This window comes from Eschrichtius robustus, chromosome 2, assembly GCF_028021215.1.
Source record: "Eschrichtius robustus isolate mEscRob2 chromosome 2, mEscRob2.pri, whole genome shotgun sequence".
In the NCBI taxonomy this organism is placed as follows: domain Eukaryota; kingdom Metazoa; phylum Chordata; class Mammalia; order Artiodactyla; family Eschrichtiidae; genus Eschrichtius; species Eschrichtius robustus.
In genome coordinates, this window is record NC_090825.1 from 5,273,669 (window position 1) to 5,301,239 (window position 27,571).

A 27,571-nucleotide genomic window follows, 5' to 3' on the forward strand; every position below is an offset into this window, starting at 1 on the left:
CTAGCTTGTGGGCGGGGCGGGAGGCAGACCCGCCTCCCGCCCAGTGCGCGGCGGGCCCCCTGGACTGGTGAAACAGGCGGGGTTAGCGTATCCACTGCTTCCTGGCCATCAGGGCGGCGTGGATCCCGGCCCCGGGTTTTGACAGCGGGCCCCGACCTCAGGTAACCGCGCCTCCCGCCGCCCCCGCCGCCGCCCTATATGTGGCGCGTCGCGGCTGCCGGGTCATGGAGCACGCCTGCCGTCCCCCACAATGGAGCTGGCCGAGCGGTTCCTGCTGGACGCGCTCGCCTACCTGGAGTGCGCCCTGGGCTTCCTGTGCTACGTGCTGCTGAAGTTGGTGGGCTCGCCCTACGGGCGCTACGCGTCGCCGCGCTCCGCATTACGGCTGCCGGCGCGGGCCGCCTGGGCGGTGCAGGAGCTGCCCTCGCTGGCGGTGCCGCTCCTCGCGTGCGCAGGCGCGCCCGCCGAGCGCCTCAACCGCTGGCCCAACTGCATCCTCCTGACCATGTTCCTCGTCCACTACGCGCAAAGGTGAGGGTGGGCGGCCCCGCGCCTCTCCCTGCCACCCCTGGTGCGCTGCCCTCTCCCTGCCACCCCTGGTGCGCTGCCCTCTCCCTGCCACCCCTGGTGCGCTGCCCTCTCCCTGCCACCCCTGGTGCCCTGCTCTCTCCCTGCCACCCCTGGTGCGCTGCCCTCTGCCTGCCACCCCTGGTTCGCTCCCTTCTCCCTGCCACCCCTGGTGCCCTGCCCTCGCCCTGCCACCCCTGGTGCGCTGCCTTCTCCCTGCCACCCCTGGTTCGCTCCCTTCTCCCTGCCACCCCTGGTGCGCTGCCCTCTCCCTGCCACCCCTGGTGCGCTGCCCCCTCCCTGCCACCCCTGGTTCGCTCCCTTCTCCCTGCCACCCCTGGTGCTCTGCCCTCTCCCTGCCACCCCTGGTTCGCTCCCTTCTCCCTGCCACCCCTGGTGCGCTGCCCCCTCCCTGCCACCCCTGGTGCGCTGCCCCCTCCCTGCCACCCCCGGTGCCCTGTCCCCTCCCTGCCACCCCAGGCTGGCTCCCTCCGCCTGTGCAGCAGGGCCTGGCGCCCTCTCCTTGCGCCTCTGCTCCCTCTCCCAGCATCCTCTTTCTACTTTTCTAGTTCCACTTCGGGCTCTTTGCTGTGGGTGGAGGAGCTCTTTTCCCCCAGCCAAATGGTCACCTGCAACTTGGGAGCCTGGTTTTCTCAAACTCCTTGTGACTTCCGCTTTACAATGCACGGACTGTATGGGCTTGAATGGATTATGTTCAGAGACTTTCACCTCCACATTACGCAAGCGCCCCCGCGACTGTGGAGGTGGCTTTCCAAGAAATAACCTTAAACACACATAAGGTCTTTACACTGACTTCCAAATGTTTCGTTTTTGTGAAGAATGCTCAGTGGCTGTGTCTGAACTGTTCAGGTCTCGTAATAAGTTGGGACTTTCTCCAGCTCTTAGGTTTTGGCTTTTACACAGCTAAACCAAATGGCTGGACAAAAGTTTAAAATCAGAATTTGAAAATGTGTATTCCGACTTCAAAAGGCTGCCGAGTTAAAAAGGGCGTTCCCTGCATGCTAGAGACCTGGGCTGACCTGCTCTGTGAACGTGGGCAGGTTACTTGACCTCTGTAATCTTGGGTCCCACCCCACTACGCCCACTTCATAAAGTGGGACGGGAAGGAAGTGTGGGTGTCTCTAAGCCTCTCTTGAGTCCCTGGCACAGCTGTGTCCCCATCTGCTTTTAAGCAGGCACTGGAAGTGGGCAGAGTCAGTGTTCCACAAGGCTTTCTGGGTGCCCTGTTTCTGACACTCCTAGAGAATTCCAGTAAGCAAAGTTGTTACCAGGCCCATGGAGGTTCTGTAATGTGATTGAGCATTACTACAATTTGCATATCAATAGAATTCTCATGACTACATACATTTCTCCATAAATATGCCAGAATCTGTGTCTGTTTTTGTCACAACTAAAAGCAAGCTCTGGAGTCAGACTGCTAGGTGTTACCCCAGCCACGTCCCTGGTGACTGGTGAGGTAAGTTATTAAGCTGCTCTGCAGCAGATTGCCCCATCAATGAAACTGGCGCAGCCATGGTACCAGCTACCCACCAGTGGGATTGGCATGCCTTAAATACTAAAGGCAACTCCATAAAATGCTTGTGAGGTTCTGGGAAATCTGAATGCTCAATGGTGACAAATAACACCACTTTATATCACCATGCAAATGGGCGTATCCACATACACACTCTGTGTGACATTTGTGCATGCTGCTGCCGGCTTCAAGTGCCAAGTAAAAAATCTTCTGAAGACATTGAAGGCATTGGAAAGATGTGAAGGGAGCACTTTACAGAGCTTTGTCTGAAAGCCTGGAGTTGAAGCTTTTTGATGTAAGGTGTCATGTGTAATTGTATCGGGGCTCACTCTAGTGGGAGACTGGATGCAGCCTCCCAGAGGGCCGAAGTCGCTTCTACAGATAGAACTGGAATAGATCCTTTCGTACAGATGAGGCCACGGAGCCACAGAGTTCAGGTGTTTTACCCAAGGTTGTTGGATGAGCGATTGCCGGGACTAACACCCTGCTCCCCTCCTCGGTTTCTAGACCAGTGGCTTCAAAAACTCTGCTCCAAAGGATTTGCCGGGTCACGTGTAGTTTTTTAAACTGCTGGGCTACTTTTTTTTCCCCCAAGTCGTTCATGTTACTATATACGTAGCCCATGTGGTTTGGGGGCATTTAAGTTTTTCCAAATAGAAAAGATAAACATCTTCCATTCTACCCAAGCAACTAATTTATTCAACGGTCATTTGACCTAAGTCGGTGAGCCCTTGGACGAGAACAGAAGCGCAAACCACATTGAGCGCTTGTTCCAAACCACTGAACTCCTTGACCCAGAAGCTGTTTCCTCAGCCCCTCATTTGTCAGGGCTCTGTAGACCAGACCAGACAGTAAGAAGGGAGACAGGTGAATCCAAGCCTGAGTCAGGCTGGTGGCGGGAGAAACACGAACCACGGGACATGCGTGGGAGACGCAAGACCGAGTGGGCAGCGACTTCCAGAACTTGGCAGATGTGTGCCGAGGCCCTGTGCTAGGACGTGGGCTGACACAGGAGGGAGGCGGGGCCCCGCCCTAGGGGAGCTTGAGCCTCTTGAGGACTGAAGCCAGAAGGGGGCTTCCCATGGTCTGTGGGAAGGGGTGTTTGCCTGTGTGTTTTTAGGTCTTCATTCGGCACACGTTGACTACGGATTGTTTGACGTATTTGGCATTCTACTCATCGTTGGGCGTACAGAGTTGAGAGGTTCTCTTGAGTCAGTGAGTACAGGACAAACTCTGGAGAATCAACAGGATCTTTGGGGCACAAGAGCCAGGGATGGGAGGGAAGGCCTGCCTAGGAGGGCAAGAGGGGACAACTGTGGGCCAGAACACACCAGGGCCCTGACCAGCTCCCCCAAGGATGGTGAAGCATGTTTGTAGTAACCTTTTTTTTTTTAACTTTTTGGCTGCACCGCGTGGCATGTGGGATCTTAGTTCCCTGACCAGGGATCGAACCCATGCGCCCTGCAGTGGAAGCATGGAGTCTTAACCGCTGGACCACCAGGGAAGTCCCCGTAGGAAGGTTTTTTTAATCTATGGCAAACCACATGGTTGTCCGGCCGGCGGCCTTTGCATCCTGTCTGCACTGAGGTCGCCTCCTGTTGGTCATGGGCTTCTGAGTTCCCAAGGGCACCACCGCATCTTCTCACACCGCCCTTGGTTTCGTGTGTGTGGGGTGTGTCCGACCTCTCGCCCGCTCACCTGAGGCAAGTGTATGCCAGAGATGGGCAGTTGCCTGTTCTCACGTCCGCTCAGAGCTGCTGTGCATTTGTCAGAAGCCCAGGTGTGGCTCCCTCAACCCCGTCTCACCTCGTGTTCTGCTGCTTTCTGTCTAGCCAAGCGGGGATTCAGTATGACCCGAACCCAGGGTACCTGTGTCACAGATTTTCCCTTTCCATTCAGCAGGGAGTGAGTGAGTCACTGATTATTTCTTCACCGGCTCCTCTGTTTAACAATAGTTACAAACCAAAGTCCCACTTGAGCGCTGAGATGTTTATTTACCACTGGGGCCCCAGTCACCCCGAGGCCACAGAGGAAGGGTGCCAAACACCCCCCTCCCAAGTGTGCAGACTTTGAAACACCCACCCCGAGGTCTGTGCTCAGCCAGCTCTGTGACCTTGTGGGATCTTGATTCTGTTGTCATCCTTGATTGCAAGGCCTCAAAGCACCTCACCTACTTCAGGTTCATCGTTCCTCCTGCTGGGGCCTGTTAATGGTCTGGGGAGAGCCTGGCCCAGCCTGTCTTCTAACTGTGTCATAAAGCATGTATAACATTAAAACACAGCAGAGGACTGGAGAGGGTGAAGGGCACACCAAATCCTTGGCCCTTGCCTTGTGGATTCAAATAATTTGAGAAGGAAAACTTTTATGTCAAAGTATAGAATGACAGAAAGTAAAGTATTCATTGTGTCTGTAACCTTGCCTTGAAAGAGCAAAGTGCTTATTTAAGTATGTAGCTTTACTGCAGTTTAATCACTACAGGGAAAGAGTCTTTTACAGAAGGAAAGAAAAGCAAAGGGAACTGATCCAAATCTAGGAAGTGCTGTAGATTTCAATGATGTCAAATTGTTGAGAAAAAAGTAATACAGTCAAATATTAAAATCAACAACCACTCTCAGTTTTAAACATTTAAAAATGGTTAAATCTACCATTACCTAAATTACTGCCAGATCACCAAGTTGGTTACTTAGTGTTCCCAAACTTGGGTGGGCGACATTATAGGCTGTCCCAGGAGATGATGGCCAACTGCTTCCATTTCCAGAGTCAAATCATTTGCTGAATGATTGCGTTATTTCTCGTTGCAAGAAAACTGCAGTGTTGTTATTGCAGTTTATTGGGAAAACATTTTAAGAGAGAATTCTTATGCTTCACTATGTGAATTAAGCAGTCATGGAGCTTGTGTCTGGAAGCCCCAAAATTGAAATCTTAACTTTCAACGATTAAAGAATTGTCATTCCACGTGGTTGCCGGCATGTTGACCTTTGAAAGGAATGCTTTCGCTTGAGTCTTTCCAGCAGATGGGCGCAGTGGTTATTTGCCAGTTACTTGGGTTTCGTGTAGGCATTAACCCTACTGGCTTGAGTGGTTCAGGAAACCACATGAGAGCTGCTTGGGAGGATGAGAAGCTTGGGTCTCTGGGCGCTACTTTGCAGTGAGAGTAGAAGTGCAGGCTAGCTCTGGGGACTTTGTTCTTTTCTGTAATCCATTTTCCTTCATGGGTGCTAATAGGACACTTTCTTCCTTCCTTAAAATTCAGGACAAAACTTAAGGAAAAATTTGTGATTTGCTTTATTAATTTTGCCTGATTCTCTCTGAGCCTTTTGCAATAAGCAATTGCAGGTCTTCAGCCCAAGAAATCAGATTTCTCCCTCTCACTCATCAGGTCTGTTCTGAATGTATTAGCTTCCAGGATTTAAAATACATGTGTGCGTATTGCATGCAAACCTACAACTGAGGTACGTGCTCCTGTAGAAAACTTAGAAAATGTGGAGGAATTCAAGGAAGAAAATAAAAACCACCTGTAGTTCCATCACCCAGAGATAACACTGACGATATTTTGGCATATCTATTTCCCATCTCCTTCACTGTCTTTAATAAGTTTTTGATACTTTGTTTTCTAAGCAGTAAAGATAACACATATAAACACGCATAAAACCTTATATCCCACTTTTGTCACTTCACATAAGTATTATACTGGCTTAGTAGACATGCTTACTAAAGACGACTTCTAAACACTAATGTGCCACAGAGTGAATAGAGAGAGCCAGCCCTGCCTGGTCCTGCTTCTTGCCGCCACCTTGCGATGTGTTGGATGGCACACCTGGGACATTGCCTTGGAGCCTGCCTCTTCCTAGCCTACTGTCTCTCTCCATCACCCAGGGCACCATATTCCTCTGAGCCTCTGGGTCCTGATCTGTTAAACAGGGTAAATAGTAACAGCTCGGAAGTATAAAAAAAAAAAAAAGCATGTTGTGTAGGATTAGGAATTATTGGGAACATTTTTATCAGAAACTACGAGAAGCACTTTTATGCTTTCTAAGCTTGTAAACTCACCCAAAAAGTAAACAGATGGCAGACTGCCCTGAGCATCAAAGCCCCACGGAGTTTCCGGCATCTCAGGGCTTTTGGTTCAACCAGTCATCAAACATTCCCTACATTCCTGATTGTCCTACAAACACAAACTTTTGTAAGTTTCCCTGGGTAATAAAAACAATTTGATGGGAAGTACATATTCTTTCTTTACATGGAACAGAAAGAAAATAAAATAAGGAAACTGTAACACAATGAAGAACAAAGTGTCAAATTCAATCCCACATCCACTTCTGATGATGTAGGAAACAGAATTCCTTCCTAGCTCCTTGGGACCTGGCTACTGTGTATCCAGAAGAGGAAATGGCTTTATAACCCAGTACCTAAATAAAATACTTTTAAGTCCAAGTGCTTCATAGTTTCTCAAAAGATTATTTCTATTTTAAGGAATTTTCAACCTCTGACTTAATACCGTTATTTTAAAGAGGGGTGGTATTCATTTCCCATAGGTGATTGTGAGGGTGAGGCAATGTCTGAGAAGAGCTTTGGAAGACGAGTGTCTCTTGTAACCAAGGTGGCCTGGGTCCCAGACCCTGGCGTGTGACTGGTGCTGTGTCCATCCAGCCGGTGTGCCTGCCTTCCTTACTGTCTGAGCCTGGATCCTTCACCCTGATAAACGGCTGGGGTCCACCGCCATCCTTGAGATGCTGTTGTCCCTCCAAAGTCTAGATGAAGGCTCACATGAAAGCCGTGCCCAAAAGCCACCGCTCCTCGGTCCCGTTCTGGTTCCTAATTGGCCCAAGTCAAAGGAAAACACTGCTGACAACAGCTGCATGGATTTCCAAGGAAAAGATGTAAAGCTAAAGGGAATAACCCAAAACAGAGAACAATAATCGAAAAGGTGCCCAGAGGGAGCAGAGCACTCCCCTCTGGAAGGCCTGTTGCACTTGGACATCTGGCTCCTGGAGACCCTAGCCGGCATGTCCTCAGAGCCAGTCCTGGAGGTCTGCAGGCATAGGTGGCATTGCTCAGGATAGCTTGTTCTGACTTCGATGGTTTTATGGCCAGGCCCGTGGTCATCAGGGTCACTGCTGTCCCCTCCAAGGGCAGAGAGCAGAGAGCAACAGAATAGGCCTGTGTCAACCTATTATAAGGCCCTGTTTCCAGTCCTTGCCCCTTTACTGGCATTCACGTGAGACCAAAGAGAGGTAAATCCTCTCCCCAGGTCCTTTATGACTGTCTTCCCCACGTTCCCCCCAGGGCATGCATAGGAGCGGAAGTCAGTGCACCTCTCCTGCCTGGTCAGGTAACAGGACACAGGTGCGCAGTCCCCGCCAGCCACCAAGCCACAGTGAGCCCCGGAACGCAGCGGCTGCCCGGAATCCACAGCCGGGGCCACAGGCAGGAAACGTTTTCTAAGGAAATCAAAGTGATGGTTCTAGGTTAGATCTCCTGTTTTAATCTAGACCAAGGGCTGTGAACTTTTTGGGAAAGGGCCAGGTAGTGCATATGTTACACTTTCTGGGCCAAAGGCCAAAATAAGGTACATGGTGTAGGAATTTGTAACGAAAGAGAAAACAAGATTTCACAAAAGTTGTATTGACAAAATTTGAAATATGATACCTTAGTGCAATTTTGGTAATACAGGTGTAATGAGAAGAATGGGGTTCTTTTTTTTTTTGTTGGGGAATAACATTTAACTTAATTGGGCATCAGGGTTAGGGCACCTTCTTATCAAAATCTCTCGTAAGTGTCTACCTCCTACCGCGATGACATTTTATCTTTGAAAATGTCCTTTCGTGCATGTATGTCCTGCCAAATATTCATATCAGTCCACAAGTTTATGATTTTAATTTAGCACAACCCTAGCTTGAAAGCCTTTTATGAAATTTTTTTAAAACTTTATTCTATAAATTTATTTATTTATTTATTTATTTATTTATTTATTTATTTATGGCTGCGTTGGGCCTTCATTGCTGTGTGCGGCTTTCTCTAGTTGCGGCGAGCGGGGGCTACTCTTCGTTGTGGTGCACGGGCTTCTCATTGCGGTGGCTTATCTTGTTGTGGAGCACAGGCTCTAGGCATATGGGCTTCAGTAGTTGTGGCACGCAGGCTCAGTAGTTGTGGCTCGCGGGCTCTAGAGCGCAGGCTCAATAGTTGTGGCGCACGGGCTTAGTTGCTCCGCGGCATGTGGGATCCTCCCGGACCAGGGCTCGAACCCGTGTCCCCTGCATTGGCAGGCGGATTCTTAACCACTGAGCCACCAAGGAAGTCCCATGAAATTCTATTGCATTCTTCTCTCTTGATATCTGCCTTTTAGTGGGTCATGACATTGTAGATTAATATCTTCTGATTGAGTATCAGGTGGCAGCTCCTCGATTACACAGCTAAGTGGATTTTGAAGTATGGAAACCAAGGTTCCAGAAACACTGGTAGAACTAGTCTGGGCTTAGAAATTGTGTCCACTGCACATTGATGTGAGAAAGTAGATCTTGCTGCTGCTTTTAATTTTTAACAGCATGGAAAGTATTAATAAATAAAGCAGTCTGACATGACATGTTATTCAAACAGTGTCAGTTGTCGTTGAAATAACTAACACAGTGTAAATTTTGCACCTAAGTGATTTTTGTCCTACAGTTTTAGGTGGATTCACTAAGAAGGTGAATCGAGCCTGTAGCAAAAGCTAATTTCCAAACCCTTTAAAACTCAGTAAGAGTGGGCTTCCCCTGTGGCACAGTGGTTAAGAATCTGCCTGCCAATGCAGGGGACACGGGTTTGAGCCCTGGTCCGGGAGGATCCCACGTGCCGTGGAGCAAATAAGCCCCTGCGCCACAACTACTGAGCCTGCGCTCTAGAGCCCGCGCTCCGCAACAAGAGAAGCCACCGCAATGAGAAGCCCGTGCGCAGCAACAAAGACCCAACGCAGCCAAAAATAAATACATAAATAAATTTACTAAAAAAAAAAAAAAACTCAATAGTAGTGGTTGAGAGCAATTTTTCTCAATGAGAAAATTTGTCTTGAGCTCAAAATAGCGGTCAAGTCCATGGAGGTACTGTCACATGCACTGTTGACACTATTGATTCAGTCACACACAATAGATTTTGTTTGTTTGTTTTGCCGAGTACCTGATGGTATAGGAGATAGCTTTAAACACCTTACTTTTTTTTTTTTATTAATTAATTTATTTATTTTTGGCTGTGTTGGGTCTTCGTTTCTGTGCGAGGGCTTTCTCTAGTTGCGGCAAGCGGGGGCCACTCTTCATCGCGGTGCACGGACCTCTCTCTATCGCGGCCTCTCTTGTTGTGGAGCACAGGCTCCAGACGCGCAGGCTCAGTAGTTGTGGCTCACGGGCCTAGTTGCTCCGCGGCATGTGGGATCTTCCCAGACCAGGGCTCGAACCCGTGTCCCCTGCATTGGCAGGCGGATTCTCAACCACTGCACCACCAGGGAAGCCCTAAACACCTTACATTTTCACAAGCTTTGTAAATTTGTAATTCATCTGTGTGTCTGTCCCACACATTTTTACCACCATGAGTAATAACATCCTAGCTGATTCCACGTTAGGCTGTACTGAACTAGTGTTTCCTCAACCTCTTTGGAAGTATCCTCACCTTTAGTTGTTCCACGCAGACTGTTTAGAGAGCCTGGGCCTGCAGTCACTCCAGCCTCGGCCCTGAGCCCTAGAATAAACAGCTCAGCAATAGCAGCCGCTTCCGTGGACACACCAAGAGCCAAGGATGCTCACATGCTGCATCTTCTGCCTCGCTTTTTAACTACTGACGTCGCTCCTGGTGTCCTAACTCCTCCAGCGCTGTTCTCCCCAAAAGGCTAATAATAATGTATAACAAGTTTATATTCCCCCGACATGTTTCTGTGGCTGCTGCAGTTAATTGCCTCACCATTGGCATGTGGTTTCCTTTGCTTGGCTAACAAAATGAACTGCTTGGTAGCTTCCTGGGGGGGGCCGTAGCCTCATTTTCATTTCTTTTGTAAAGAAATTCTGTCATGGGGTGCTGTTTTAAATTCTCTGATTTTTTTGATCGTTGCTTTCCTGGGAGTTGGGGACACTGTGATGACGGCTCAGCCTGGTAGTGGGGACCTCTGTTATATTCTCCTGGCACAGCTATAGTGGCATTGCATCCCAAAGAATGCTTTGCCATCTGATGCAGTAACAAAATAGCCCACACTCCACTGTACCTTCAAAGCATGAAGAGGCCATCAGCTTTTCTTGTTCTGACAGGATGGGTATGCACTGGTCATACACAGCCCAGTGCTGTGCTTGGTACTCACGTCACTGCATCACGGTGATGGGCAGCGAGCGCACCAAACAGCGGTGCAAAGTGATGAGATGGCCACGTACAGGTTCTGTCACAGCTACTGAACTCTGCGCAGACAACGTGTAAACAGAGGGCCATGGTCACGTTCCACTACTGCTTTATTTATGGACCCTGAGATTTGAATTTCATATAATTTTCACGCGTCATGAAATATTCTTTTGATTCCCCCATCCCCGATATTTAAAAATGTAAAATGAATTCTTAGCTCACGGGCTGTAAAACACAGGTGGTAGACAGGATTTGTCCCAGGGGCTGTGTTTGCTGACACCTGATCCAGACTCACGTTGATATCACAGGCATAGAGCATTAGTGACAGATGAGGAACATGTGTGAAGGCAAAACAAAAGAGAGGTTGGGGTTTCACCTTTACAGTGTGCCAGCCAATGTTTGCCAGTTCAGAATTCAGCCCTGAACTTGAAACCGGATTGGGAGAAATCCATCAAAAGTTTGCTGTACAGAAACGTCTACCACCTTTGCAGAATGTTTCCTCAGAGTTGCTTCTTCAACACTTTGTACATCTATAATCTAGAAGTTTGTGACATCTAGCCTAGAAGTTTGCCTCCCACCATTTTTTAGTACCTGTTTTTCCTATTCCAAGCTTACTGTTTTTCCCTCCACTCTCTGACCCTGCGTTGCTATTAGCCTGTGTTGAACTCAGCATGTTCCATTCAGGTCAACGGTCCGTCTTTCAGTCTTTTTTATCAATGAATGTAATGTACATTTTCAAGTTGTACATTTTAACAGGCATCTTTCTAAACCAAGTCCAACCCCTGTGTCCCCCACAAGTCTTTATATCCTGCTCTCTCTTCTTTTTTTTCACTATTTCTCCAAACTTGGAATTCTAACACTTTCTCAGTTCAGTCCTGCAATTTGCCTCCTGGAAATTTCCTTGAGACCATAACTCCCCGAGAAGTTTTCTCCTAACTTTCTCACCATACTGTCCCCTTTCTACTTTCCCACGGCTAGAGAATCCCCTACGCTGACTGTGGAAATGAGGCTGCTCGCTCCTGGTACTTCTGAAGTCTGGGCACTCAGGGACAGGGTGAGAAGCATTTTGTATTCTGCCATCGACCGTTTCCTCTGGGTCTCACACAAAGGCCCCTACCCTGGCTGAGAAACAGGGAGAGGCAGAAAGGCACCTTGACAACAGTGCCCAATCACAACATGTCAGATTCCCCGCCTGTTTTTAAGGGAGGCTATGCTGGTCCAAGACACGCACACTTACCCCCAATCAAGACCAAGTCCTGGTCTTGCAGTGTGAGTGTTTGCAGTTAACCTGCATCCCCAGTGCCAGCCCACTGTACCAACTGTCTGCCAGATAGGAATCATGTTTTCCCGAGGCAGAGAGAAATGGCTGAGATTCCCTGTTCTTTTTGAGGGGCTTGTCAACACTGTAGTTTCCAGGCAAATCTCTGCTTCATTGATGATGTCATAACCAAATGGATGCTTTGCCCTAAATTTGAATAAGGTCTTCTTTGGGGGAAATGGCGTGAACAAGATGAGAACCTTGAAGGCTGCTTGTGATTCATGTGAAAGTTCTCCCAAGAAGCTGAGTGAGACTGTTGGGGAGAGAATCCCTTGAGGATGCATAGCCAACATTATAGTACTATTCTCGTGCTATTACTATTACTATTAACAATCAGTTACGTTTTTACTCTAGAGTAGATGGCCAAAATGGAAACAATAAGTGTTTACATTTTTCCTTGTTTTAAGCTATAATTTACATAACTAAAATTCACTCATTTTAAGTCTATAGTTTGATCAGTTTTGGTGATTGGATTAAGTTGTGTAGTCGTCGCCACAATCTGGATACAGAACTGTTGTACAACAATTCCTTTCACTGACAGAGGGATTCAAGTTGTCACTTTCTTCTTGGGTCAGTTTTGGTCACCTTTGTCTTTTAAGAATTTTGTCTGTTTCATCCACGTTGTCAAATGTATTGACATAAAGTTGTTGAAAATAGTTTCTTATTATCCTCTTAAGGGCTGTAGGTTACGTAGTGATGCCCCTTCTTTAAATTTATTACACACTGATTTTAAAGAGAAAATTCAAACACAGTATAAAATTTTGCATCCTGTTTTCTTCATACATTTCAAGTTTCTTGTCCTTGTATTTTCCCTCTTTAAATTTTTAGTAATGTGCCCCTACACCAGCGTGATATAACCGAAGAACATGATCTTCAAATTGCCCGGGTTTACACTGAAACTCAGCCACTCTCTAGCCCTGTGGCCTTGAGCAGATTACTTAACCACTCTGAGTCTTAATCTTGTCCTCTGTCAAATGCGCGTAACACTATCTCCTGTGCAGGTAGCTGGGAGGCCTTGCTGTGATGGGCACTCAGGGAACGAGAGCCATTGTGATGGTGATGGACAACGTGATGGTGGTCCCCAACTCGTAGTGCTCAGACTAGAACGAGTTACTGGTTTTAGGATGGTGGGAATTTTGAGAGCCTCTTGAAGCCTTCAGTCTCTCTCATTCAGTGTGTCTGTTTCACATTCTGTACAGTTGGAATCCTGAGTTTGTGCACAGTGGTGTCCATTATTGAAACACAGTTCATTCTTTAACTAGAAATGCTGCTTTTAACAGATGTAGTACTCTGGGCAAGTATTACTAAGAATGACTTTTGTACAAAAAGCAGGATTAAAAACCCAAGACACTTAAAGTAAAATTGCAGAAATTAGATTCTTTATCGTTGTTGCTTTTTAAAAAATATATATATATATGTATATGTTTCTTTTTTCCGAAGGGCCTTGATTTTCCCATTTCTCATCCGAGGAGGAAAGCCCATGCCATTGTACACCTTTATGCTGGCATTCATTTTCTGCACCTATAATGGCTACTTGCAGAGCAGATACCTGAGCCAGTATGCGGTATATGCTGACAGCTGGCTCACTGACCCCCGATTTCTAACAGGTGAGTGTCCTTAGTGATGCGCTCCATCCTCCTAATCATAACTTCGGTGCTCACCTTCCAGCAGTGTCCAGTTAGAAAGCGCACACTTCTTGAGAGAACAGAGAGTCTGCGTAGGTCCATGGCCTAGCAGGGGGCCAAGCACTGGCGGAAGGGAGGGTCAGGCTGTCCCAGCGCCGCATCAGTAGCTGCAGATGACGCAGGTGCCTGTCACCCTTGCCCACTCAAGCACTGAAAGCACAAATACCTGTTCTCAAGGTGAGCCTAAAAATAGCAACCAGCTCCGGCAGAGTGAGCAGTGGATGGGAGTGAGTTCATTTGGGCACTAATTGACTGTGTAATCCAAGACAGTCGTTAAACAGTCGTTAAACAGTCGTTAAACCTCCTACGGTTTCTTCCAGAAAGCGAGAGAAAGTCAGACTGGGTCATCTTCCAACAAGGCAATTAGACTTTTATGGTTATACTGACTTTAAACTTTGAGGTTTGTGAAGTTTTCAAAATTTTTTAAATTTTTATCAATGAATGTAATGTACATTTTCAAGTTCTAATTATAACCTTACAAGTTCTGAACAAAAATGATGATAGAACATTAGCCATCAGAAATATTTGCAAGGATGTTAAAACTACGTAATTGGGGAGCTCTTGTCTGTAAGGAAGTTTCTTCTATATGTTTACCCTCCTAACGTTTAGACATTCTAGCACATTCAGGTATAGCTTACCCCCAAGGTAGCATGTTAAGAATCTTGAGTTGGTCCATCAAATTCTCAAACTGCCCCAGAGCCCTTCACCCTAAAGTAAATAAAGTGACCTTACGTTTCATCTGGCTTTTTCTCCATGTGTATGAATTTGTCATAATAGAGAAAACGAACATTTGAGTAGTACTTTGTTGTCGACGAAGCAGTTTCACATTTCTCGGTCATATTCTTTTCTGTGAATTAAAATTTTGCTCCCAGGGCGGAGTCCTCATCAAACCTGAGAACTGTGACAGCAAGGGATCTGCTTCCTCATCTATCAAAGCGGGGACGAATGCGAAAATTTTCAAGAGCCTTTTCTAGCTCCACAAGTCTGTGCCTCCATGAAACACCAGACTAAATTGTTTTGTTCGCACCCTGCCCCCAAATGTCGTCTTGATTTATCTGCTCCCTGACTGTCTGATTTTCTTCTGCCCCAACTCTCAGAAGGAGACAGAACAGGCTTGGCCATCTGCCAGGAGCTGTACCCACGCCTCTGCCTCTCCGAGGTTCAGAAGAGGGCAAAAGTTAGGTCCTTTTCACAGGAGAAAGAAACGTCATATGGTTAAGCAGCTGGCCTCAGATCTAAATCGAGTAATAGCTGGTGGTTTAAACCAGACATCACACTGGCCCACAGTGAAGGCAATGAGGGACAGAGAAAGGGGATGCTTTTTAAACTCAAAGGTTTTAAATGTTTATTTGAGATTCCAATGGGAATCGTTTTTATGATGAATTGTTTGAGCTTTTGATGAACAACAAAACAAAAGAATTCTTTGGTCTGTGAATTTCAATGTCATTTAAAGGAGCTCTATAGATAGACCATGTTATCTGCAGGTGCCTTTGAAATTGGTCTAAAATTTAAGACATCAATAAATTGTATACAGACTTCTTGACTTCTCTATGATTGAACAGAAGTAATTGAAAATGAGGAAATATGCCAACTGAGAAACAAACTGGGTTACTTTTTTGGTATTATATTCATTTCATAAAGTTTATAGCTTTTGTAATTACATGGATAATTTTAGAAATCATATAATTAATTATACTTACAATAGTTATTATGAAAAGGTTAAGCAAGTATCAATAGTAATAAAATCCTAACAAAAAGTTTCCCAGAGAAGTAAGAGTGGTTAAGCTAAAAGAATTTATACAAAGATTTTAAGATCCCTAACGATGAAATTAAATGTTTAGTTCAGATAAGCACAAATATTAGTTTTCCTACGAATCTAGGCAATAGAGGGAGCTTGTCTCTTAGAAGACAAATAAAGGAAGCATGGAATTTTGAGAACGTGATGCTTTCTGGAACATCAAATTGGGGGCCAAATCACCTAGAAGTGACATACTGAAATTCAAAGAAGGTAGCGAGTCAGCCATAAATTGATGGATCCAGTAAGTGACTTACAAAACGTATTAGACAATTTGGTACAAACTGTTTAGAAAGGAAGCTGCCTAGTGAAGTCAATAGGAAGAAATCTTGAAAGCCTTGCTGTAGACCTGAACATGGTTTGTATGTCCCTGTTCTAACTGTGGAAAACTATCTAATGCCACTGGAACTGATGAATAACTCATAATGTTACTCCAAGTGTACGTTTCTTTGAAATTGACTTGAATGCCACCATTAAGCACCATCTGCCTTTCACATTTTTTTAAATATCTCAGAATAATCAAATTAACTCTTTTTGTGAAATCAAGTTATTCCTTTTATCAAACACTATTTTGACATTTTGCCTTTTCTTGTTGGAATTGATGGATACGATACTGATAAGTCTCCTTTAAGTGACGAGAAACCTCCGAAGGCTTTGAAGAATTGGAGAGAAAATGTTCAGACGCTGTGGAATATCTACTCAGAGCCGGGCGGCTGGCAGTTGAAGATTTAGTTGGGAGATGCGGTGGACGAACAGACCCAGGACCACCGACTGATGAATGAGCAGGAAATCAGGGGTGGGAGAGGCCATGGATGTGCATTAAATTGTTCAGATGAGGTTATAGAGACAGAAGAGAAGAGGACCAGCGATTAGCTCCTTGGAACCGCCCCCTCAAGGGGCCTGAACGCAGCCAGTCGTGGTAAAGCCCGCTCTGGGATTTCCCGTCTTCTCTTCTGCCAAACAGAGGGGCCAGAGGGGGCGTCGTGCATCAGACAGTGTTTGAGAAGACAAATAAACTCTGTGGGCTGACCCACTGACGATGATAATACCTCTTCCTAGAAAAGAGCCTTGTGCCTTAGTCATAAGTCAAATTTCTAATCATACCCGTCATCCTAAAAACATAGATTGTGGCCATCAGGTCAAGCTATTTTAAATAGATTAGATAATTGAATAGTATTATTAGAAAAGCAAAGCCCTTATCTAGCAGGCCTAGAGCAGTGCTTATAAGTCATCTTTCTAAATAAAGCACAATATTTATTATAACAATGATTTTTGCTATCAGTCATGGCTAATATGTTATACCAATAATGATAATATGAAGGACTATAATAATACCCTTCATTCAGGCTTGGGTTTGTAAACTTTGTAGTTTATTAACCATAATACTCTTGAATATTTTATTTTCTTTATATCTTATTTTCTTTAGGTTTTGTCTTGTGGTTGTTAGGCATGCTGATAAACATCCACTCAGATCATGTCCTAAGGAACCTCAGGAAACCAGGGGAGACTGGATATAAAATACCAAAGGGTATGTACCAAAAATGGGGAATTTATTCTAAAATTTTATTGAATGATGCTTTGCTGTTTTAGTTTTGCCAGATCTCGTAACTAAAGTGCAGTATTTGTTAGCTGCAGGTTTTCAGTGTGAGTCACCATTATTGTTCGTTACAGTGACTGATTACTGTTTTGTTAAAATGATAGAGGAAGCAATTCTGACTAACTGAACGCTTATTAAGCAAAAAGGAAGCTCTAGTTATATCTGTGTTTGGAAAGGGAGATTAGTAGGAATTTGTTGTCTACAAGGGGTGTCCAATACTTCATTTCTAGCCACAGAATAGAATCGATACCTTGATTGACCCTCCCTCCGAAAACAATTTAAAATGTTGGGTGAAAAATTTAAATGCATCAGTGTGGTATCAAGAAAGCAAGTAATCATCAGAGGGCAAAATCTAAGTGAGTGCTAGAGTCCAGAGTGCATCTTGTTTTAATCTGTGACCACTAGCTGACCCTCATGCTGGTTTTGTGGCCCAAATTCGGGCCACTTGCCTGCTTTGAGAAACGTCCAGCTGTGAATGAGGGTCCATGTATTCCTGGGGATGGTGCGCTCATGCCTGTGGCCAACGCAAGCCCAGATCCCCAAGGAACCTGCCTTCAACTCAGGCCTCCGAGAGCCCAGCAGACCACACACCACAGAATAAGGGCCACAGTCAAAAGTTGCAGAGCCCATGAGGAATAGGGCACCACGAACAAGAGCTTCATGAACGTGAGCGATCTCAGATCTTAGAATTCATAGACACAAGTTGTAAAGTGAATACTTAAATATTTAAAAAATAAAAAAGGGATTGAAATTATGAGCAAAGGAGCAATATACTCTAAAAAGGACGAAACGGATACAAGCTGGAAAACAATAGAGCTTCTGAAACTTTTCTTTAAAAATCAGTAGGTAGGGCTTCCCTGGTGGCGCAGTGGTTGAGAGTCTGCCTGCCAATGCAGGGGACACGGGTTCGAGCCCTGGTCTGGGAAGATCCCACATGCCGCGGAGCGACTGGGCCCGTGAGCCACAATTGCTGAGCCACAATTGCTGAGCCTGCGCGTCTGGAGCCTGTGCTCCGCAACAAGAGAGGCCGCGATAGTGGGAGGCCCGTGCACCGCTATGAAGAGTGGCCCCCACTTGCCGCAACTAGAGAAGGCCCTCGCACAGAAACGAGGACCCAGCACAGCCATAAATAAATAAATAAATTAAATTAAATAAAAATTTTAAAAAAATAAAATCAGTAGGTAAAACTAAAACTATAGCGAAAGTGAGAAGCACACAGCAGCACTTAGTTTGGTGTCCTTCACCTTATCTTCCTGGAAACCATATAGGAATAACAGCAGAACAAATGACCAAAAAACCCTGTAAACCTCAAATGACTTAAACTGTGGCCCTGGGGTTACCCTTGGAGTGTGCAGCTCTGCTCTCCGGCCCGATGACTCCCAGGCCCCCTCGCCCTGCTCTGCCCCTTGGGTTCCCCCCCACCTCCCTGGGGTGTAATGGCCCAGATGTTGGGGGAGGGGTCTGGTCCACACAACACCCCATGTGCTTCGAGAAATGTCTGGCCTGTCATGTAGACTTGATGAATCTGTGAAGATTTGAGGAGTGAATGAATGAGTCTGTCCTTGAAAATTTGTATTTTCTTCAACCCTTTGTCTAGGGGTCCCTATAGGTCCATTTTATCCTATAGGTCCATTTTATCAAGTTGGTTCATTAACTGTTAGTCTGTGTTCCCCATCCTTGTTTAAGTTTTGTCAGCTTGATTCATTAACCAGTGAAGTGATATATTGAAGTGCGTTAAAACCGTGGCATTTTATAGTCAGACAAACAGATAGGTATTGATACAGGCATGTACTTACTACCAGAAGCTGTGATATGAAACAGTAAAACCGGTCACGTTAGATGTGTCTCACTGATGAAAATTCTGTAAAGGTTGTATTTCCCCAGAGTTGATTTGTATGTTCTCCGAGGAAGTATCCACTGGTATCTCTTAAGTCCGGATTTCATTAGGCACTGTTTCACAGTAAACGCACTGCTGGGTCTCTGTTTTCTTCTAGGGGGCTTGTTTGAATACATCACTGCAGCCAACTACTTCGGAGAGGTCGTCGAGTGGTGCGGCTACGCCCTCGCCAGCTGGTCCATCCAAGGCTGGGCTTTTGCTGTGTTCACCTTCTGTGTCCTGCTCACCAGGGCTCAGCAGCACCACCAGTACGTTTGAAAACACTTTTGGTGTTTCTAATTTGTCCTCCGACCTTGGTAGAGCAACCTGCAGGTTAGATTTTTGAAACGTTCATATCAATTTGCCAAACCCCAGTTTAGACCAGGCTTTAGCTAAACGAGCACAGAACCACGCAGACGTCTGAAGAATAGCCCAGCTGTAATCGTCAGATACGCGTCGGCCACGTCATTTGCTCCGCCCTGCGCTGAGCCTCTTTGAATGTCTGCTGCTGGGCTCGGTGGTCAAGTGGAATGTCAGGCAGGGGGATTCAGGGTCTGACGTGGACTCGCCGATGACAACAGGGGACGCTGGCTGGGCAGCAGGCCCTCGGGCGGCTGCAGTTGGAGGCATCAGTGTCTGCCCCTTGCAGAGCCCCTTCCCACAAGGGCACCCCACTGTGCAGGGTCCCTGATGGACTCCTGGGATACCGCACCCCGAAGTCACATTGTCTTCCAGAGTGTGGGGCCTTTATCGGATCCCCAAAAGGGTCTGTGATCCACTTGACCAACAACGTAGAAAACAAAGTATGTTAAAGCTGAAGTGAGCTCGGGGGGCATCTTCCCCATCTAACAGGTGGGGAAACTGAGGCTCAGGCTCAGACAGGGTGGAAGTCACGTCTCGCTGAGACTGGAGAGCTCGCAGACCATCTGAGCATCGGGACAGTGCCCTGATGCCGCAGCAATGCTGGAAGCTTGGCGTGGCTGGCTCCCCAGTGCCCACATGGACAGCTCGTGTCCTCTGAGCTCGAGAGGACGCTGCTTTGCTTCCCTGGCCTCATTCACTCAGAAACATTCCATCCTAATCTCCAGGGCTGCTGACACAGAGGCATCCAAAAATGTATGTCATTGTCCTGCTTCACGGACTTTGCCATCTCTTTGGGGAACAGGACAGAGCTGGAAGGCCAGCAGGATAGATGATATCACAGTGCAGTGGGAAACACAGACTTCTTAGAGTCAGAAGTCCTGGGTTTATTTCCCAGACTTACCACGTATTTAAAGATGCAGAGGATTATTATTGGAGGTAATGAGGGAGAGCTAAAAATATCTGTGTAGCTAATAGTTGAAGACATTACAGCAAAAGCGTGAGAGTTATTGAGTTCCTGAGAGCAACACCTCTGCTCTTTGAAGTGCCCCCTGCGCTGGTGAGCTGGTGATCTTCCCTCCTGCCAGTGAGGGGAGCAGGGCCACAGGGCCAGGACCCGTGTATATCCCGGAGCTGCTGTGAAGACAGGGGTGGGAAGGAAGCCCATACCAGCGAGGGCTCAGGAAAGGGGTTACAGCGTCAAAAGTGGCACAAACGTTCAGGAATGATTCGCCGTCTAGGGTTGGATTGAGTCCTAACCCCAGGAACAGAGTCCGTGTAGACGGGCTTAGTTCAGATGAGGTCGCCCTGGAGTCAGGCCCTAGTCCAGTAGGACTGGTGTCCTTATGAAGAGGAGACACTTGGACACAGACATGCACGCAAAAGAAGCGACGGCTGCGTTCAGGCAGACACAGAGGGAAGCTGAAGGCCGAGAGTGTGGCAGTGATGGAGCCACAAACCAAGGAACCCCAGAGGCTGCCGGAAGCTGGGAAAGGCTGGAAGTGAAACCGCGCACCTCAGACTGGGACTTAAACCCACGTGCCGGGACTCAAACCCAGCCGAAACCCAGATTAGGACTTGAACCCGGCCAAAGCCCACAGTCTTCCAACTGAGGTCACACACCTGCTTTCAGGACTTAAATGAAGCTCAGATTCTTGATGTCTCATCGCAGAAAGAATTCAGTGAGAGACAAAGTGATAGGTAAGAAGTGGATTTATTTAGAGAGAAACACACTCCGTAGAGAGAGTGTGGGCCATCTCAGAAGGTGAGAAAGGCACCAGGGTTTGGGGGTTGTCAGTTTTTATAGGAGCGGGTAATTTCATAGGCTAATGAGTGGGAGGAGTATTCCAGCTATTTTAGGAAGGGGCGGGGATTTCCAGGAATTGGGCCACGGCCCACTTTTTGATCCTTATGGTCGGTCTTGGAACTGTCATGGCGCCTGTGGGTGTGTCATTTAGCGTGCTAACGTGAGCTTGCTGATACTGAGGCTCAAGGTCTAGTGGAAAAAGTCGACTTGTCCGCCAGCTAGGATCCATTTGGTTCTAATCAGTTTATGTCATGTCCTCGGGCTGTGTCATTCTTTCAAGGGTTGTGCCCTGCCTCTTTCCCTCCTATTTCAGAAGGACCCTCCCCTGGAGCCTGGGAGGGAGCAGTGGCCCAACCTCACCCGGACTGCAGGCTTCCGGCCGCCAGGCATAAATGCTGTTGTTTCAAGCCGCGGGTTTGTGGCTCTTTGTTATAGCAGCCCTGAGAAACCAACACCCCAGCCCTTCCAGGATTTACAGTCCATGGGGCCCTAAGCAAAGGCAGTGAGTCTGACTCCTCCTGGTCTGAGTTCGTCCTCTGCTAGATGATTTCCCCAGATCTCATGCCTATGAAGCACTTTTCTCAGAACCAGAAAGATTCATACTCTCAGCAGGCCTGGCTGAAATAATATGTTATTATCACTTTAGACTAAAAGTATCTAACAACGTCCTAGAAAATGAATAAAGCAAAACTAGATTCATGTAACAGCAGTGACAACAACTGCCAGCTATCTTCCCCCGCCCCCGCATCCCTTCCCCTCCTCCTCCTTCCCTCCCTCCCCCTCCTCCACCTTCCTCTCCTTCGCCTCTTCCTTCCCCTCCACCTCCCCTTTGTGTCCCCATCTCCCTCCCCCTCCCCCTTTCTTCTCCCCTTCCCCTCTCCCCCTCTCCTTCCCTCCCCCTTCCCTCTCTCCCTCCCCCTTTCTCCTCCCCCTCCCTCTTCCCCTCCCCCTCCCCCTCCTCCCTTCCCTCTTCCCCTCCCCCTCCTCCTCCTCCCCCCTCCCTCTTTCCCTCCCCCTCCCCCTCCTCCCCTCCCTCTTCCCCTCCCCTCCTCCCCCCTCCCTCTTCCCCTCCCCCTCCCCTCCCTCTTCCCCTCCCCCTCCCCCTCTCCCTCTTCCCCTCCCCCTCCTCCACTCCCCCACCTCAGCACCAGCACCTACCCCACACAGCCCAGTGCAGGGGCCTAAGACCACTTTCTCATGGCCATGGGGGAGGTGCTATTCCTGTCCATTTGTTATATTAGATATTAAAAAGTGAATATTGGTTGGTTTCTAATAATAAAACCAAAAGAGATAATCCTGACATTTTAAGAGCGTGGAACAGAGGAAGATTGAACAAGAGCACACTAGGTCAGTCATAAAGATGTTTTCTTAAATGAAAACAGGGCACAGGAAAATCCCTCTCAACGCTGCAGTGTGACACAGATAGAAATAGACAGTAATCCTATTTTCCAAATGAAAGTCTCTGTAAAGAAAACCCAAAGGTGTTCTTTGCAGATTCACGGGTTGAAAGGGCTCTTTTTCATTCATTTGCTGTTTAAATTGATGTCAGTGTGAAAGCAATTTTAATTGCTGAACAATTAATTCGGTTTAGTGGAAGTATGTTCAGAAATGTTAGATTTACAAGCTGAGGACAAAATAAAGCCTATCTTTTTTTTTTTTTTTTTTAAATCCAGTCAACCCAACTAATGAAACCATCAGATAAATTGCTTCCAAAGGGAAACAATCCCTAGGACTAGTCCTTGCACTATATTTGACTTACTGACAGTGTTCTTAAAGCAATATTTTATTACAATGAACTTCTTTCTGTAACAACTAGACGTGAAGTATTTAAATCCATAAATGATTGTTATATTGGTAATTAGATATGTAGATCAGAAGCTTAGGGTCACCTGTTCCGAGTAGCTAACAGATATTCAGGTCTGAGGGCCAAATTTCAAGGAATGGTTAAGGGGGGCACGTTTTCTCACCGTTTTCTTCCCTGCCAGCCTCCAGCCGCCATGCTTGTTGGATGGAGCCGGAGTGTGGCGGCACATGATTTCACAGCTGTGCGAGAATGAACTCAGACGTGTGCTTGTTCACACTCGGGCACTGGAGGTTGGGGCCGGCCTCAAGGGCAGTCTTTGAGGGCAGACTCCGTGGAAATAAATTACTGCATGCTTATCTATTTGTTAACTTTAATGTCATTTTTAAAAATGAACTCTATGTGTCGTCAAGACACTGGTTGATGACACAATGATTTTTTTTAAAAAGACCCGCATGAATATGACATGCTGCCGTCTTGTCACAGCCTATTTCATGAGACTTGGGTGCATAACCATGATTTGTGAATGCTTGGAAAGTGTTTACTCAACTCTCAGTGACCCATCCCTGTGTTCACAAACACAAAGCTGTTTCTGAGCCAGAAACACACAAATGGTTAGGGGTTATTTTGCATTCAACAGAAAGGCAATGAGATGTTAGTTCAGTCTCCACAGTAATAAAATCAAGACAAAAATTTGGTATCCAGCCCTGGTTAGTGTCACATAAGCTTTGATTCTAGGGGTAGAAAAATGAATGAGAAAAGTAATAGAAATATGCTGCTTGTCCTTTTAAAAGTATCTATACATACACACATACTTATAAACCTTAAAGTACTTTTTGCTTTTTGGCCGCGTGGCATGTGGGATCTTATTAGTTCCCTGACCAGGGATCAAACCCATGCCCCCTGCAGTGGAAGCACAGAGTCCTAACCACTGGACCACCGGGGAATTCCTTTAGAGTATATTTTCTTGAGGTGGGTTTGTGGTCTCAGTGATCACACAAATGAGAAGTTTCCTGGGTGGCTGCACAGCGCCTGTCCTGTTCTCGCTGTCTTCCGGCCGCCGCCTTCACTGTCGCCCATCTGAGGCCGGTGTCCCGGGTCCCCGGGCAGTTTCAGGACGGGGGCTCGCCTCCTGCTCTCCTAGCTGCTCTCCTAGCGTGCTGTCCACACTGCTGCCCCGTGGGAGGCTCTTAGGAACTGGCTGCTGGTCCGTGTCCTGGATCCCACGCGGGCTGTCTTAGTCTGTTCAGGCTGCTGTCACAAACATGCCATAACCCAGGGCCTTATAAACAACAAACGTTTATTTCTCAGAGTTCTGGAGGCTGGAAATCGGAGACCTGGGTGCCAGTACTGGCAGTTCTGGGAAAGGCCCTTTTCTGGGTTGCTTTCTCGCTGTAATCTCAAGGACAGAAAGAGCCGGGGGACCTCTTTAATCAGGGCACTAATTCCATCCTGGAGGCTCCACCCTCATGACCTCATCGCCCCCCAAAGGCCTCACCTCCTAATGCTATCATCATCGCCTCGGGCGTTAGGTCTTTCACATGACTTTTGCGGGGGTCACATTCAGACCATAGCACAGGCTGACGTGAGTAAATATGCGGCCTGTGCACATTCTTGGCGCCTCTGCTGCCCGTAGCCCTTCTTGTCTCCACACACATCACTGATCTGGAAAAGTCCGTTGTTACCGTGGCCTCATGTCAGGGGAGGTGCCGCTTGATCTGAGGTCCAGTGACCAGCTTCTGTGGGTGTTTCTCGTCACGTGTCTTTTGGGGAATACAGAACAGCGCATGAGAGCACCATGGCATCTGCTAGGTTGTAATTCTGTATTTGTGGATGGCAGTGTTGAGTTGATCTAAAATTGACAGGATTTTGTGGACTCACTTTCAGGTGGTTGTTTTCATATGTTTCTGCCATCTTGACAAATAAGCTAATTTATTTTTTTTAATTTTTGAATTTTATTTTATTTATTTTCTTAAACAGCAGGTTCTTATTAGTTATCCATTTTATACATATTAGCGTATATATGTTGATCCCAGTCTGCCAATTCATCCCACCCCCACACCCCCGCCATTTTACCCCCTTGGTGTCCGTGCGTTTGTTCTCTACAATAGCTAATTATTCTCCATCATTGTTTTTAGTCTGTTTAGCACGCTTTTGTACTTATGGAAAGGCTTTTTCTGCCTATTTCTCCATTTTGTCAAATTATTTTTAATCTTTTACTCCTTCCGCTTAGCTGCCACCCTTCCCAACGGGCTATTACCCCACAACAAATGAGTGTGCCTTTGTTGATTTAATTTATATCAAAACTGAAAATACCTGTTTGAGTGCAGGGCCGAATTATGAACAACCCGTGTCACGTGTTCCTGGGTTTGTTTGAGAGTCACCTGGCACATAGCTGCGTGCCCCTGCCACAGACCCTGGGTCTGGAGCAGTAGTTCTCTTCTGGGGACTGGAGAAAACTCTTGGGGTAACTAAGAGATACTCAGGATACACCTACTCGGTTCCTCTCCCCTCCCCCAGTCAGCCTGCTTCCCGGGATCTGCAAAGATAGCGCCCCAATATCCTGATCTGCGTGTTTATCACATGCCTGTAATTTTCCCTGCCAGTATAAAGGTGAATTATATGAGTCACATCTTCGTGAATCGTGCTGTACAGTCTGATATGTTTATTCATGATACAGACAAAGTCAAGCTATGTGTCTGAGATGCCAGAATTTGTATTACTACTTTTAAAAAGCTCAGTATCCCTTTATGATGAGAAATATCGTCCGTTTTGTTAGCAACTGTTAAATGTTTCAGTGAGAAAATTAACTTTTTTTTAATGCATTTTTTGTCTTATTTCAGGTGGTACCATGAGAAATTTGAAGACTATCCAAAATTCAGAAAAATTATGATTCCATTTTTGTTTTAAGTTCGTTGTCAATGGGGTTACCTTCAGCTTGAAGCTTTTCAATCATGTTTCTCTCAGGATGATATAAATGAATTTATGTCTCTGTAATTTTTCTGCTACTTCACCTTTTTCAAGATTTGCTCTAGGATTGTGTAAATGAGTAAACTATCTAATAACAGTAGCAAATGTGTAAGCTACCTAATCACAGTCTAGTCAAAACTGAAATGGGAGGTGGAAGTATGACGCTGCATACTAGGTCACGGATCTGGAACTCTGTAATTGCAGCTTGACCCTCCTCTGATTTGTTTGCCTCTATGGACCAAAACATTCTCTACCCCTTGCACAACTCCCTACAGCAATGGGTTTAAGGTCAAAGGTGATGTCCCCTCCCCCTATGGAGGCGTGTTCTGTCTTCATGTCCCTCTCATCCCCCTAGGTCGGAGAGGCCTGGGTCCCCACAGACTACCCACCACAGCCTCTCACTGTTGGGTGCTGGGCAGGCGGAGAAGTTGGGCGTAGGGAGAGGAGAGGCCCAGCGGAGGCCCGTGCAAAAGGCCTCTGGCACCTGCTCCAGCCTGGACCACCAGGTGACTTCACTGGCAGGACAGGGCACTGGGGGCATTCTTAAGGAGCAAGCTGCTGTGTCCCCCATGAAAGGGACTTACTTCCTGGAGGCCCTGAGCTGGGAGCACGAAGGTGCTGCGGGACAGCCTTCCCATCTCGGGTCACTCGCCATGAGCCATTAGGAGTCTCTGGCTTGGGATGATTTTTCTTCCTCCTTCTAGGTAGAATTAGAATTTTTTAAAGGCACTTTTTCTTTTTAAGTACCTCTCAATATTGCAAAACTATAATTTGAAGCAGAATTTATTTTAGATGCACTCAAAACCTCCACGGAGATGAATGACGGTAATAAAATGTACTACTTATTGCCAGATATGTAAAAGAAGTCTCCCCACTGGAAGGCTACCTACTGAGTCTCTTGCCCCCTCTGTGAAAATCCAACGAACACATGGTACAGACCCCTCCTCACCTGGAACAGCACTACCTCTATTGTTCCCGCATTTGCAGGGGTGGGAACCGAGGAAGGTGTAAGTGGAGAGAGTCCGTGTGCGCTTACGATCGCTAATGATGCTGGGTGGCAGAGGCCTCCAGGACACGCCTGACGTTGCGTCCTGTATGTTCTCTGACCGACTGCCACCTTTGGGCAGGGAGCAGGCCCTCCTGCCCCCTGCACCCCGGGCCCCTGGGCACCCCATCGGCTCCCTCCCCCTTCTTCTGGCTCACCTTCCCAACCAGGGGCTCCCTCCCCATGAGGTTTCATGTAGAAACTGTGTTCTTGGTGTTAGTGGTTTTTAGAGTCCCTTAGGGTTTTAGAATTACACGGAAAACTTTTCCTGATGTGGTTGGGCTTCATTTTTAACTAAAAATTGAATGCTTTTGTGGGGAAATTTTATGATCAAATAAGCTTTGGCCCTTTTTCTGACTGAATAATTACTTGAAACCATAAAACAAATATTTAGGATCTCCTCCAGAAAACTCAAAAATCTGAGCGAGTCTTGACTGATTTGGGCCCCTGGGCTCTGGAAGGTGTACCTGGCCAGAAAGATGCTTGTCTGAGAGCTAGAGATGCTCACTGTGATTTTTCCTTCTGTTGGTGCTTCTTTTTTATTTGAGTGACCAAAAGTTTGGGTTAAGTGGGGGTTTGAGGCATGGTGCTACTTCACTGTCATGCGCTGGGTGGATGATTGACAGCACGAAATCTTGTTCTATCTTGTCTGCCTGTCTTCCCTTTGCTAAAAACCGTAACTGGCAAATTATGACAATTTGTTATTGTGTTAGTTAACAATAATTAAGGAGATTAATAAAATTACTGGTAAAAGTTTGGTTGTTTTGTTACCCTTCTGTGTGGACAATTCTTCACGCTAGAAGTTCAGACAGCCCTGAAATCTCTTTCCCACCCATATTAATATTTCATAGTGCTAAATATTCT

General features: G+C 46.7%; 1 protein-coding gene across 1 annotated transcript; it reads left to right on the plus strand.

The window, feature by feature from the left end:
- SRD5A1 (steroid 5 alpha-reductase 1) lies at positions 1-27,463 on the plus strand. Its single transcript, XM_068535131.1, has 5 exons — positions 1-531; positions 13,212-13,378; positions 16,678-16,779; positions 18,843-18,993; positions 25,536-27,463. Exons 1-5 carry the CDS (start codon positions 251-253, stop codon positions 25,600-25,602), a joined length of 768 nt encoding a protein of 255 aa, XP_068391232.1. The 5' UTR covers positions 1-250; the 3' UTR covers positions 25,603-27,463.
- The last annotated feature ends 108 nt before the right edge of the window (positions 27,464-27,571 follow it).

Coding starts and splice junctions, on each gene's coding strand:
- SRD5A1 (XM_068535131.1), top strand. CDS start 251: ATGGAGCTGGCCGAGCGGTTCCTGCTGGACGCGCTCGCCTACCTGGAG. Junction 532..13,211: donor CTCGTCCACTACGCGCAAAG/GTGAGGGTGGGC, acceptor TTTTTTCCGAAG/GGCCTTGATTTTCCCATTTC. Junction 16,780..18,842: donor TGGATATAAAATACCAAAGG/GTATGTACCAAA, acceptor GTTTTCTTCTAG/GGGGCTTGTTTGAATACATC.